Source organism: Lepisma saccharinum, chromosome 5 (assembly GCF_977018435.1).
Source record: "Lepisma saccharinum chromosome 5, izLepSacc3.1, whole genome shotgun sequence".
In the NCBI taxonomy this organism is placed as follows: domain Eukaryota; kingdom Metazoa; phylum Arthropoda; class Insecta; order Zygentoma; family Lepismatidae; genus Lepisma; species Lepisma saccharinum.
In genome coordinates, this window is record NC_139233.1 from 55423862 (window position 1) to 55438503 (window position 14642).

At 35.6% G+C, this 14642-nt stretch overlaps 1 protein-coding gene across 1 annotated transcript in view; it reads right to left on the bottom strand.

Annotated features, from left to right (window-relative positions):
* LOC145988037 (thioredoxin domain-containing protein 16-like) overlaps nt 1-14642 on the bottom strand; it is a 56874-nt gene that overhangs the window by 19583 nt on the left and 22649 nt on the right. Inside the window, exons 5-12 of the mRNA XM_083122874.1 lie at nt 13763-13884; nt 11133-11404; nt 6825-6985; nt 5325-5400; nt 4185-4317; nt 3438-3563; nt 1706-1925; nt 1238-1362 (exon numbers count right to left, since the gene is read on the bottom strand). Of these exons, the coding sequence (XP_082979000.1) occupies nt 1238-1362; nt 1706-1925; nt 3438-3563; nt 4185-4317; nt 5325-5400; nt 6825-6985; nt 11133-11404; nt 13763-13884 (1235 nt within the window). The remainder of the gene's footprint in view (nt 1-1237; nt 1363-1705; nt 1926-3437; nt 3564-4184; nt 4318-5324; nt 5401-6824; nt 6986-11132; nt 11405-13762; nt 13885-14642) is intronic.

Sequence of the window (14642 nt, forward strand, 5' to 3'; positions counted from 1 at the left end):
GGGAGCTGCTCACCAGAGTAGGCCTCACAATCAACCTGGGCTCATAACAGCCACTTGAGATCCTTTTTTTAGTTATTTTAATATAAGTGTGTAGTATTTTTACGAAGTTTTTAACGTGCCGAGATTTTTTAAGTTGGAATATGGCAGAGTTTTTGTAAGTGTTTTTATTCTCAAGCCTTAACCAAATCCTCATTCAAAACTTCTTTTACGCGGCACTATGATCTGTGCCTAGAAACATCCACGAACCTGATGAAGGAGGCAGTCTGACCTCCGAAACATTGTCCTAATAAGACTCCATACTCACTCACGTAAGTAGTTAAATTAATCAATACTATTTAACATATGTATTTCCTTTAATAGTGAGTAACATGCACAAACCTACAATATGTTAATACTTGGGCATTACTGACAACTTCAAACTTGAATCCACTATTTAAATAGAAACTGCATTCGCCTTTCTTCTTTTCCAGAAACATCTATAAATTGTTTATTAATAGTTCTTTGCAAAACGCTTTTTTGCAATTCACAGATATCAAATAGAGATCACTCCTTTATGCACCGAGTGATACTGTAAATGAAAAAGTGATTGAAAATGATGACATGTGAATTGTCATGGTCAGATACCAATTTCGGGAAATAATTTCCCGACTTTTTAGGATCCTGAACAGTCGAGAAATTTCAAACGATTGTATTTCATAGTGGTTAATTCTTGGTATTTTCTGCATTATATTCTGATATTCCTTGACGTTAACAGTTTTTATTCCAGAACTGCAAAAACAATCGCTTGAGGGGGAAATAGAGTGTAGAATTGAGATTTTCACCTAGTTGGGAAATAACACCTTTTACCAGTCTCGAATGTCAGGATTATAAAATTTCACTTTCGAATCCCATCTAGCACGCTCATAGTTACAGCAGACAATATGATTCCAATGTCTCTGGTAAAAACATTCTGTCCTTATTTTGTTGAACATGGTAATTACTTACAGTAACTTACAGCCTGTACATCACAGAAAACAATATTATTCGCAATAACATATAGCTACAATTTTTACCTTTCAAATTACATAAACTCTTTCCAGAAATCTCAGGAGGGAGGGGCAAGTCTCCTCTCTGATAACTCCTTGTAGACACCCTTGACTCTAGCAATGTCATTAACTATATTTGCAATCCACTGCTACTTTGCAATGCACTTATAAACTAACACTCATGCAAAAGAAAATAATGCAATGGGGCATACCTTCTTGATCATCAGGGCCCAATGCAGCCAGAACCAGATGTCCAAGTGTGTGATATTTCTCCTCCTTAAGCATCTCCTTTGCAACATCTTCAGAAGTTACAGTAACAGGTGAAGGAGAAACAAATCTAGCACACCAAGAACCAAAAAGACACATAAATTATCACTGTATATAATACTATTCACATATTCATGCAAGACAATAAAATTGTCTTGTATTGAATGTTTTTTTCATAAATAGTGGCTTGTAGCCTTTGTTGACAAATCTGATTTTATATAAATAACCTGTGACTTACTTTCACAATACTAATTTATTAATAATATCATCATGAATATAAAACTGAATTTGTGTATGCTATTTCTCAGGGGTTTACTATAAGTTCAAAGTTCAAATTTCCCTGTTAGTAGCATTATCAACTTAAGTAAGAGCAAACGCTTCTAAGTTTACAATAAAAGGTTGAAGTGAATTACAGTATCGCCGTTTTTATTAGCTCCTCAGCTGCCTGTGGACCAAGTCGTCTGGTTGAGATGGCATTTGAAAATTCCAAAGTCGGGTAGTTCTTTATGAGAGCAATATTGCATTCTTCTGCTGAATGGAAACAGCTTACTTCGTACACTTGAAGATCCAGCTCTGTCAGATTTTTTCTCAGTGAGTGTAGAATCCTCAGGAGAATTTTTGATGGAGGATCCCCTTTGAGGAAAATAATATATTTTTAATATACTTGGCTGAATGTAAATTTATAAAGCATACATATAACTTTCAGTGAGGTTCTTAATTTATCTGTACTTAACAATCAAAGCACTCTTGAATCTTGAATGTACAGTTATATCTTGATTGTTGTTTAGGAAATGGAGGTGATGTGCTAGCTGTGCCTTCTACCACGTCCCTACGTGTCATCTGTAGTTGAAACAAGTATTACTACTTGAAACAAGCCTGTTGGTAGTAATATTGTTCAAAGTAATGTCTATTGTTACAATCATTCTAATGACACAAGTACGAGGAGAAGTCAATATATAAGTCGCAAAATGAAATATCTTCGAATTGCAATGTGAAATTGGTTTATGAATATCAATCGTTGCACTGATCCTTTCCACAAGTGTCGGTGTAGGTGGCAGCACCACCGTGTATCGTATACAGCACTAATAGTCACGTTCTCATGCGGCGGTGAGTCATTCGAGTGCCAAGTTTGTAAGATGGCACTCGAATGATGGTAAGGTCACCCAGTCAGCACGGAAGGTGATGGTCACCATGTTTTGGGACAGTAAAGGCATCCTACTAGTGGAATGTCTGCCCCAGGGTCACACTGTCACTGCAGCCACGTATTGCAGAACCCTGACAAAGTTAAGGTCAGCCATTCGCAGGAAACATCCAGGTGCTTTGAGAGATGGAGTTCTTCTGTTGGATGACAATGCTCGTCCACACAGTGCCAATACCACAGTGGCTCACATACGGTCCCTAGGTTGGGAATGATTGGAACATACAGACTACAGTCCGGATTTGACACCATCCAACTTTCATCTCTTCGGCCCACTGAAGAATCACCTGGGTTGTCGGTTCCGTATGGAGGAGGTCCATCGGGAGGTTACCAGCTGGCTAACCGCAAACCTTCTTCGCTGCTGGCTTCGAGGGACTTGTGAAATGCTGGGACAAGTGCCTAAATGTTCATGGAGATTACATTGACAAATAAACCACATTTCATCAGGTAACTATTTCAACTTTTCTTTCTATTCCATTTTGCGACTTATATATTGACTTACCCTCGTATTACACATATATCCTTCTGTGTGGGTCTGAGGTCTCGAGCACACATAAAGTTCTTGTAGTTGTTCATCACAGTAAGAGACAGTGATAATTAAGATATAAGAATTATATGTAAATATTCATTATGTCAATGATCCTAAATTTTTAAAAATATATTTTTTAAGAACTATATTTTTGTATTTGCTTTACATCACCACATGTTGTTTAAGGGCCATATTATCATCATATTTATAAACAGTCATGTCTGTATTTCTTTACAAACATAAATGTAATTATCCAGAAGTGCTCTGCATGGTCAATATATCAGGTTCTACAAATATGAACTATTAAACACGAAAATAAAGTTTGTTAAAAAAAATCTCACATGCAAGTTATCATGTGACTAGTACAGATAAGAGTAATCCTACCTTAAATATACAGTACTTAATAATGAGTACTTACAGTCTAAATAATAAATAGTTAGTGACTGAACCAGTGGGCTCTTCTGTAACTCTCGTGGACAGGTTTCAGGTTCCTCATAATCTCCTGATGCTGCCTGTGCAACCTCATCATCTTGTCTCAGTTCAGCTGAAACATATGGTTTGTACTTTGAGTGCAGAACTATTTACATATCCAATATTACATTGATATTATGTGTTTACATATCGAAATATATTTATGTTAAAAGACATACAACAATTAAATCCCTGCTATCAATTATTAGAGATTCAACTTTCTTTAAGTGTGTCTGGAACAATAACAAATACTGGTACCATATTTATCTAGTGTAGAACATTTGCTGTTATAATAAGGTAAACTCCATTGAGGAAACCTTACTTTCTTTTCCTCTTGTCTTATTTATTAATAAATTAAAGCTCAATACCTACACACAAAATGTTAAATGGCTGTCTTGATATTTTCTGTGTAAATGCTTCTTTCAATAATCCATTTTGCCAGTGAATATCTTTTATAATATTTATGTACTAAGAATTTCAAACATCCCATTCCATATATGTATATAACCAACTAAAATCTTCCAGAATAAATTATATACTATGATCTGTGAACAATTTACCACAGATTAATTGATTTTCAAGAGATCAACAAGTGTACTAATTTTACCATCCACATTTAAATCAAAATTTACCTGTACATATCTGTCCCATTTTTCTGCATCTTTTCGCAAATAAGAAAAAAAAATGAATTTACCTATGTCACTTAATCCTCCATCAACTGCAAGTGTAGAAACCTCCTCTGTGATCTGATTAACCTCGGCAAATTTGAGTTCATCCAAGACAAAATCAAATGCATCGTAAAACTCGTTAATGACATCAAACTCTTTCTGTTGACAGAAAATGCATGTTATTAAATGTTATAACTGCACACATAGAAAAAAATGTGTTTTATAGTATTATGTTTAGTATTTGTTAGAGATGATATCAAATGCTAGTAGTGACACATATACAGGGCAACATTGTTTTAAATTTATTATATATATATATATTTTTTTTTTTTTACAGGGAACCAGATTTGTAGATTTCTTTAATTTGTGATTATCTTGTGATAGAAGAGAAGTTTTACAATCCGTTTAGCAGCATTAGCTAATTGCTTTAAATGCTAATTTTCTTCTTTCTTTCTCCTCATTTTCATCTGTTCCTATTTTTACTCTCCCGCCTCCCTCCAAAAATTTCTCTACTAACAATACTCAAAATTTCCAGAAACCTATGAACATGGTTCCTTGCAAAGAATGCAAATTATATCATGAATATAAAATCATCCCGTACTAAAAACACATTAATATGAGGCTTGCCTAAAAGGTATATCTGATCTTATTTTTTGCCACGTAAAGTAATGATTATAGAGTGGCAACACTGCACACAGTGGTGTAGGAAAGTTTCATGCATATGACAGAATGTGTGGAGCAAAGTTCTGCCAAAAAGTCAACAAACTTTCAGCAATGAGGTCATGGACGTTAACCAAAAAAAGAATGGCACAACCAGAGGCAAAGTGGCCAGCATTCTAGGAGGCCTTCAACAAGCCACAATGCAGAAGTCGTCAAGACTATGTGCTAATGCTGATAATAGAAGATCATTATTTGGTCAGTGAAATTGCCGACAAGATTTGGTGTTAGTAAAGGTTCTGTGCCTGCAATTGTAAAGAATGGTTTGGCATGACTCAAGCTGGTACTTTGTAGGTTAGCCTCATATAGTGGCCATACGAGGACTGAAGCAAGCGTGAGAGTAAGCAAGCAATTTATACAAGCTTAAACGAAACTGAAATTAAAATAAATTTCACACATAATGGGTCGTAAAGTATATACACACAACACTTGCAACATCTATTTCTCACCTTTCCGTGAGCTCGAAATGCAATACTTGGTGGAAGAATAGTCTCATTAGCAAGTGGTGAAGTTGGAAGTTCCTCCCTAGTGCAAAAAATGTAATGTTTTATTCACTGTATTATGTGCAAGTATGTACTATTTTGTAATTTCTCTTTAGAATGTACAAATTTATTCCAAAGTTCAAGTCAGTAAGTACTTTAGAAAAGCCATTAAGAAATTACTAAACAGATACATATTCCTATGGAGCTGAGTTGATCCCAATGCCAATATATTGGTTGAAAATTATTTGCTGATCCCAACCAATACTTTTGCTGGCATTTTGGCCTTTCGCTGTGTGCTCAAATATGTGACACTTTTGCATCAGTGTTGTGTGAAAAATTGAATTTTTTGCTAACATCATGTATATTTTAATATTCTGATGTAATTCTTGAATATTTTAAATTAAAACTATTGGTATATTGATGCATATAATTGGATTGGAGTTATTACTCACTAATATTAATTAATGTTTTGAACAACTTTTGTTTATTCCTGTTTTCAAGTATCTGTATCAGTATTGGTTGGAATTAGTAAGAGATGCCAATGGCATTGGGTGTCAGTTCAAGTGGTATTGGCTCAGCCCTACTTTATTTGTAATTGAAATCCCCAGTTGCAGTGACGTGTTTATCCCACTGTTTTATAGCATCTAGATACTTGAAGTATAAAAGCCTCTGGTCTGATGTCACTCTCAGCCAACCTCACACCTAACTGGTACTTCATGATATTTCATTTAACTTAAAAATGTAATCATGAAACACATTGTTACTTACATTGTCCGTGCATCTATGCATTTGGTTCTGATGCCTAGACAAAGAGATTAGCACAACTTATAACCCTTCGTGCAGCAGGCCATGAGGGCTACGGCTTACCTACCGACTGCTGGGAAGATCATCCAACCAGTTTCGGGGTGATGTGTGGTCAGCACGACAAGGCCCCAGTCATTGTTGTAGATTTCTGTGACTGGGTTACGCTACTTATTCATAGCTCCCCGGTTTCCTCACAATGGTGGGTTGCCACAGGCCAAAATCTCAGGAAAGTTGTTACGCTTCCCCCAGGAGACTCAAACCTGTGTGCATCCCATAGCCTGAGTCCAAAGCATGACACCTTAGACTGTACAGCCATGGTGCAGGACAGAGATTAGCAAATTTGATACAAATGTAACTGGAGGAGAAAGATATTGACAATTTCGTTACATGTTTTATTAATTCTGTGGGCTCTGCTACAATTTACATTGAAGCATTTCCACTTTTTTAGAGATCTTCTGGTTTGCAAAGTTTTATGTGTGTCATTTTACAATACATAAAAAAAAAATAATAAAGTCATCTTCTTACGGTATACAACAATATGCGTGAAAAATTTAATATTTTTAATGCAATATTTACATCATGATATCATTGAATTTTAACACAACTGCAAGTAAGCTTTCGTTTTCTTGAAATTATTGCAAGATAATTTCAACTCATACTTACTCAGACAAGACAATGACTCCAATTTTGCCACGAAAAGCTCTTCCAAGTGCTGGAGCCACATGTAATATTCTGTGCTTGCAGCTCTTGTCATAAATAAGGAATACCTCATGTAAATTTCCTTCCTGGAAAGCTTTCCACACTTTTTTGTCCTTAGACTCAATCTGGAAATGAATTATTTATGTATTTATTTATTGATCACCTATAGCAGATAGATATAATATTCCCATAGGTTTTTTTTTAGTATTTATTGTATTGTTATATTAATTTTAAATATAGGGCTGAACAAGTTTAGACAACAATTAATTAGTATTAATGATATTGTTGAACATTTGATTAATTTTAATTGCCAATACTGGTTGATTCTGTTCAGAAGTTCTGTGAGGTCACCAAAATACAAAAAAAAAAAAAAATCTCTTTGAGGCTAAGATCTACCAAACAGTTTTGATAAGTGCAATGAGTCCCATCACTGCTATATTTTGGCTTTCTAGACTGGAGTCCAAAACTTTTGTTATCTTCACAATGCAGGGTCAACATTTCTGACCTTCAAATCATACACCCCCCCTGACACCAAAAGCAAGAGCATTAAATATTTGACTATCCGAAATATCAGCTTATACCATTCTGTAGTTTGGATATGTAAATTGCTGGAACATTTATTCTAAAGAAAGTGCATGTCAAAAATTGTCTTGAGTCATTTAAATACTGCATAATCGCATAAGAGAATCTACAGATAGTTCGGGACAAAACTCGGATAGATTGATATGTAGTCAGCATAACTGTCAGTCTATAGCCTGATCTCTGTTTGAGAAGTAGTAAACCAAAAAATAATAAATATAAAAAATATTAAAAATATATAAAAAATAATAAAAAAAACTTTCTTGGTCTCAGTCACAACTAAACATTGAAGAGGGTCCGTACTGAGGCTAGACCTTTTGAGACTTGGCGAGACAAAACTGAGAATGAGACAGATGTCTGTTGCTGTGTCTATCAGTCTAGAAAACCTGGGAATTTAGTTTTCCTGGGAAATGTCAGGTAAAATGTGCGATCACAGTAGACATATTTTTAAAAAAAGACAAACAAGAAATTTTAAATTTGTTGTAGACAAATTATATTTTTAGTTTGACATGCTGAGTATTACCTTCAGTTATAATAGAAAATATATTAAATACTCTAGGAAAAGGCAGTCATGATTCAAACTCTTTATCATGTAGACATTTCCTACACTAAGTATTTGTTGATATTTACCACTTTCTTATTGCAATTTGGGGGCAAGGTTGTTTGGTAGATAGTTATCTGGAGTAATACACTAGTGTATGCAAACAATTTTCTCGGGGGGGGTGGGGGGGTTGGAATTTTAAAACTCGAATTTACATAGCTGCGATCTTGGGAGGGGGATACATTAGAAAATATTTCATTATTTTCATTTTTAACCTTCGTTTCAAAAGTTGTTCAAAGACAAGAATTGCGATCGAGTTTGTATTTTCCACATTGATTTTACCCAAGTTTTTTATGGCTTTCATTGGAAAATTTTCCTTTTCTCAAAATTTTGTGAGGGGCTTTAGCCTCATCAGTTCCTTCCCTGCATACACCAGTGGAGTAATATGTTACTAAAATTTCTATAATTACATATTATTCTCCCAATAATTGTTATGAAGCAATTCTGTTTCTGTTTAGAAAAACATAATTCTTTTTTAATCATTTATCAATTCATTTCAAATATTACATAGGAACTCCCCTATGATACCTACTTGCTTCCCTCACCCTACCCAATAATCAATTACTGTGAAATTTTTCTTCACATCACTACTTTTACATGTGAATCTTCGTTATGTCAAATTCTAAGTGTGAGTGCTTAACTAAAGTAAAGTGACCTTCCAAACATGTTCATATACACTAATTGCCCCAGTACTTCGGTCCCGAAAATTGTGGTTCTTGGTCTGGAAAATTCATGGAATTTTGTTTTTTGATATGCACACTGCTAACAATAGTAGGTTTGTCCTGGCTGTCCAACTTAATATATCATTGTTAAGACATGAATATTGCACACAAACTCTCATCTCGGTAGTTCTACAGCAGGCACGTATCCAAGGGGGGGGGGGGGGGGAAGCTCGAGCCTCCGCCGAAAGTTATCGGTTTACACTGGATAAAATTAGGTTTTTGGTTTCTTGTGGTGTGAAATAAAATAATGTAACGATAATTTAAGGAGAGAAATAATTATCGTGGCAAGACGGAGAATGTTCTGTAACCCTGTATTGATAATAGCACGAATCCCAGGTGGGGATCAGGTGGCTCGAGCCCCACCTCTCAGAAAATTTTTCAGTTTACACTAGATAAAATTAGGTTTTTGACTTCTTGAATAATGTGACGATAATTTAACGAAATAAATAATTATCGAGACAAGACAGAGAGAGTTCGATAACCCTGTTATTGTTAATAGCACGTATCCAAGGTGGGGATCAAGGGGCTCAAACCCCCCTTTGGTTTACATTAGATGAAATCAGTATTCTTGAATAATGTGATGATAATTTGAGAGAAATAATTATCGAGACAAGATGGAGAATGTTCTGTAACCCTGTTATTGTTAAATCCCGTATCCAAGGTGGGGATCAGGTGGCTCGAGCCCCCCCAGAAATTTTTCAGTTTACATTAGGTAAAATTAGGTTCTTGGCTTCTTGAATAATGTGACTATAATTTAAGGAGATAAATAATTATCGAGGCAAGACGGAGAATGTTCTGTAACCCTGTTATTGTTAATAGTACGTACCCAAGGTGGGGATCAGGGGGCTCGAGCCCTCCTTCAGTTTACGCAAGATGAAATTAGGTTCTTGGCTTTTTGAATAATGTGGTGATAATTTGAGAGAAATAATTATCGAGACAAGATGGAGAATGTTCTGTAACCCAGTTCTTGTTAATAGCCCGTATCCAAGGTGGGATCAGGTGGCTCGAGGCCCCCCTCCCCCCAGGAAATGTTTCAGTTTACACTTTACACTAGGTAGAATTAGGTTTTTGGCTTCTTGAATAATGTAACGATAATTTAAGGACATAAATAATTATCGAGGCAAGACAGAGAATGTTCTGTAACCCTGTTATTGTTAATAGTACATACCCAAGGTGAGGATCAGGAGGCTCGAGCCCCCCTTCAGTTTACATGAGATGAAATTAGCTTTTGGCTTCTTGAATAATGTGATGATAATTTGAGAGAAATAATTATGGAGACAAGATGGAGAATGTTCTGTAACCCTGTTCTTGTTAATAGCACGTATGCAAGGTGTGGATCAGGTGGCTCGAACCCCCCCCCCCATGAAATTTTTCCGTTTACATGAGATAAAATTAGGTTTTTTGCATCTTGGACAATGTGATGATAATTTGAGAGAAATAATTATCGAGACAAGATGGAGAATATTCCTTAACACTGTTATTGTTAATAGCACGTATACAAGCTGTAGGTCAGGGGACTCGACCCCCCCCCCTCCCAGGATATTTTTCAGTCTACGCTAGATAAAATTAGTTTCTTGGCTTCTTGAATAATGTGACGATAATTTAAGGAGATAAATTCGTATCAAGGCAAGATGGAGAATGTTCTATAACCCTATTGTTGATAATATTGCACTTAAACTTTTATTGCGCTTTCGGTGTTGTCCCAGCGAACTTGAGCATTATGTAAAGACTTGTCAGCATTTGAAAGCTGTACAACAAAGGTAGCACCACGAGTAGGAAGATTCATTGTAATTTTTTATTTACGGAAGGGTTTTCACTGTGCATTAATTGTTTTGCAATCCAGCTGTATTCTAGAAGACTTTCTTTGTTTCGTGCCGATATATGACAAGATTGCGGAAACTGTGACAGACAATTTTGAACACTTACGCATGTTTAGGCCTGAATATGAACAATTTGGTGGGTTTCGGCATTTATAAGAGCTGCAAACTTGGGAGGACTAGACACATTAGTGGTGTTCAGGCTCGATTCAGAGAGAAATATTCGAGCTGTCTGCAGCCCACAGTTTAAATCTCGCGTTGTCAAGTGGATTCTCTATCCTGTGCATGTGTGACAGCTTCGTAAAAATACTCAAAGACACCATAGATGTCCCCCCCCCCAAAGGAATTCCTGGATATGTGCCTGTTCTACAGGTAGTCAATGTAGAGTATCTAAGTTATGGTTCTGGGGGGAAGTGTTGTGTGAATTTGATAGCATATCTGTTCATAAGAGTACTGACATGGAATGCGAGGATGCTAAGTTTAAATTCTGATCCACTGACTTATCAATTTCTTAATTTTATACCTTATTTATCTGTTAAGAAATTAAGATTACCCATGTAGGCAACTGGAGTGCTTTGATGAATAGGCTTGTATTTGGTAGCAGAAAGGGACCTCTGTATCCACTGTAAATACATGATTCGGACATGCTTTCAAGATGGCTACACTGCAGCAACCACAAGTCAACATTATGTTCAGTGTCTGATTCTCCATCGTCATGGCCTGCGTTGTAACCACTTTGATGAGGCTCAGCAGATTTAGCAGTTGTCATTGTGAACACTTGATGTTCCAAAAACCTCCAAGCCAGTTCCAAAAATATCCTGTGCTCTGCCAAGAAGATAAATGTGAATCAAGACAGTAAAGATGTAATATCTGATAAATTGAAAAAAAATACAGGGTGATTAAAAAAATGTTAACACTATATGAGAAATAGAAAATTTGCCTAAAGGAGGCAAATGTGTTTAATGTGTATAACACTTGTTATACAGAGTACATGAGACAGGTAAACACGTGGAGAGCATGTGAAAACATTGCCATGTAAATTTATTCAATATAATTCAATCAAAGAAGTAAACGTAGATGGTGAGTAGTACATTTTCTATTTCCCATTTGTTGTTAACATTTTTTTGAATCACCCTGTATATTCAAGCTCTCACCAGACCTGTAATGAATTCTTGTATTTCAGAGCAATTTTAAAGAGCCTAGAATTCAAAGATGGCATACAGGGAGGCAGTGTAGCTTGATCAAGAGCATTAACAAAATTCCATGCAGATATGGTCTGCATATTAACATCAACTTTGAATTGTTTTTGGTTTGATACATGATTTTACTATTTAAAACATGCTGATTTAAAAAATAATAACAGTTTTTTCCTTTCACGTAAGAATTTTTTACAAATCGATTGGTAAAATTTACAAATGTGCACTCACATTATGTAATATATGACCCATTATCGGATTTTTTTAAGAAAAAAATAAGAGCTTATTAAACTAAATATTAATATTTATTTTCATATGCAAACACAAAATAAACCTTTAAAAAGACTAGAAGTGCGTAGTCAAATGCAAGAAAATAAAAAAAAAATATTATTTGTTTCATGTTTCTAGTTCTTTTTCATGCACTTCATTCTGTAAGCTTTGGTAAGTTTCTTGTGCTCTTCATCTAACGTTTCTCTGTTTAATGTCCAACAGTAATCTGCTATCATATTTACACTCCAACGTCCCTGGTATCTTTGTTCCATCTCTTTCATATCTTAGTGGAACCTTTCTCCTTGTTCCTCACTCACTTTTCCTAGGTTTTCTGGAAAGTAATCAAGGTGCGAATGTAAAAAGTGCAATTTCAGGTTCATGTTACAACCGAGGTTATGAAATTTTTCCAATATATTTTCAACAATTTCTTCATAGTCTGTGCTCTTTTTGTTTCCCAGAAAATTTTCTACCACACTCCTAAATGCTATCCAAGCTTCTTTCTCAGCTTGAGTTATTGTTGCTTCGAAGGCTCCATTCTTTATTAGCTTTCTGATTTGGGGTCCTACAAAAACACCTTCCTTTATCTTCCCATATGTTAGCGATGGGAATTTACTGCAAATAAATTTGAAACATTGTCCCTCCTTGTCAAGTGTCTTTACAAACTGTTTCATTATCCCTAATTAATGTGAAGAGGGGGAAGTATAAACTTTTTGTGATTTATTAAAGTTACGTGTGCGATATTTTTTGATCTTGGATTTCACGACAGACGTAGTGGCCACCATCTTCTTATCCAATGTTAATTTCTTGCTCTACTGTCCCACTCACACATAAAACATGGCATTTTTGTATATCCAGATTGTTGTCCAAGTTGTCAGGACCATGCAACACAGGTCTGATGGCTGACGGAATATTTGGATAAAATATTTACTTCTTACTTTCAGCACTGTCCTTTAACTTCACACGAACAGAAGAAGCAATCGTCACTATGATTTTTAGGTTCTCTCCATACCATGAGAACTCCAAAAGGCATAGCTTCCAATTTCTTCTTAGTCCAGTTTCGTAAAGATTCCACACAGGAGCGGCATACTTTATGTGGAGTCCATAATTTATCTTGATCGCCAAGTCTAATATGAAAGTACACGTAATAAGCTTTCTTTACAAAATCTGTAATGTTCTGTCTTTGTCTCTTAGGAACAAATTCACCACAAATGTAGCAAAACACATCTGGACTGTTACAACACCCACGAAATGCCATGTTGTTTGTCATGTGGCACTACTACATTACGGGCTTTTATGAATGAAAACGGGGAATCAAAGTTTTCTAAATTAACTACAATAGCATTGTTCGCTATTATGACAATTAACTTTAAGCATCAAGTAACAGGAAATTTGAAAGATTTAAATGAGTTATATACTACAGCTTTTAGCAGATTCATTTGTGAAAGATTTTTTTAAACTATGTAAGCCGAGACATCTAGCGACGAACGTCTGAACTTCTGAAAAACTTAGCTTAGAGTACCTAAGTTCATAAATATTGAATTGTTAGAAAATCTTATGTGATAGGGGGAAACCACTGTCATTTTCAGAATCAGCAAGTTCAAATACATATAAAACACCCAAAATTTGAAAAACAATTTTACCCATGCAGACCAGTGATTATTCTTTTACTATTGATAATGTTTACTTATCCTCAAACTTTAAAAAAATGAGACCTTACCTACTGTTCCAAGAGCATTGTGATATGCAAATACAATATCACAATGACCTTTACATTTGTTTTCCAGCTCACGTCTTTCAGCTTGGGATTGAAGTATTGGAACCATGTGAATCAGAGCTAAGCTGAAATAAAAAAAAAACACATTATTTTATTTGCACATATTATCATAATTATTAAGAAGCCAGAATAGGTCAGAACATCAGCACAACTTACAGCATCCAATGAATGATTAAATAAAGAGTCTTTCTGGTTTTTCCAGGAAGGCTACTACATCAGTACGAGGGTCACTATTTATATTTTGAGCCTAACAATGAAAAAACAGGAATTTGGCATTGAAAACTGCTTTATTGTTTTTCGAAGTATTCTCCTTTATGGTCAATACACTTTTGCATTCGTTCGAGCCATTTGTCAAAGCAGTTTTTCCAATCTTCTTGAGACACCTCCATAATATGGTTTTTGAACGCATCAACGGCGTCTTCCGCCGACAAAAATCGTTGTCCACGCAATTTATTCTTGACATTCGGGAACAAGAAGAAGTCATTGGGTGCCAAATCAGGACTGTACGGCGGATGACCCATCAATTCGATTTTTTGACTGTTCATAAAGTCGGTTGTTAGACGAGATGTGTGACAGCTGGCATTGTCTTATGAAGAATGATCCGACGGCATTTGTTTGTTTTCCGTATTTGACCGAAGACCTCTGGCAAACAAATTGTTGTGTACCATTCAGAGTTGACAGTTCTACGTTCCTCTAAAGGCACAGTTGCCACATGACCAGTTTTCCCGAAAAAACAGGCGACCATTTGTTACGATGTGCTTCGAGCGCGAACAACTTTTGTTGGATTGGGTTCATCTTGAAACACCCATACAGTCGACTGCTG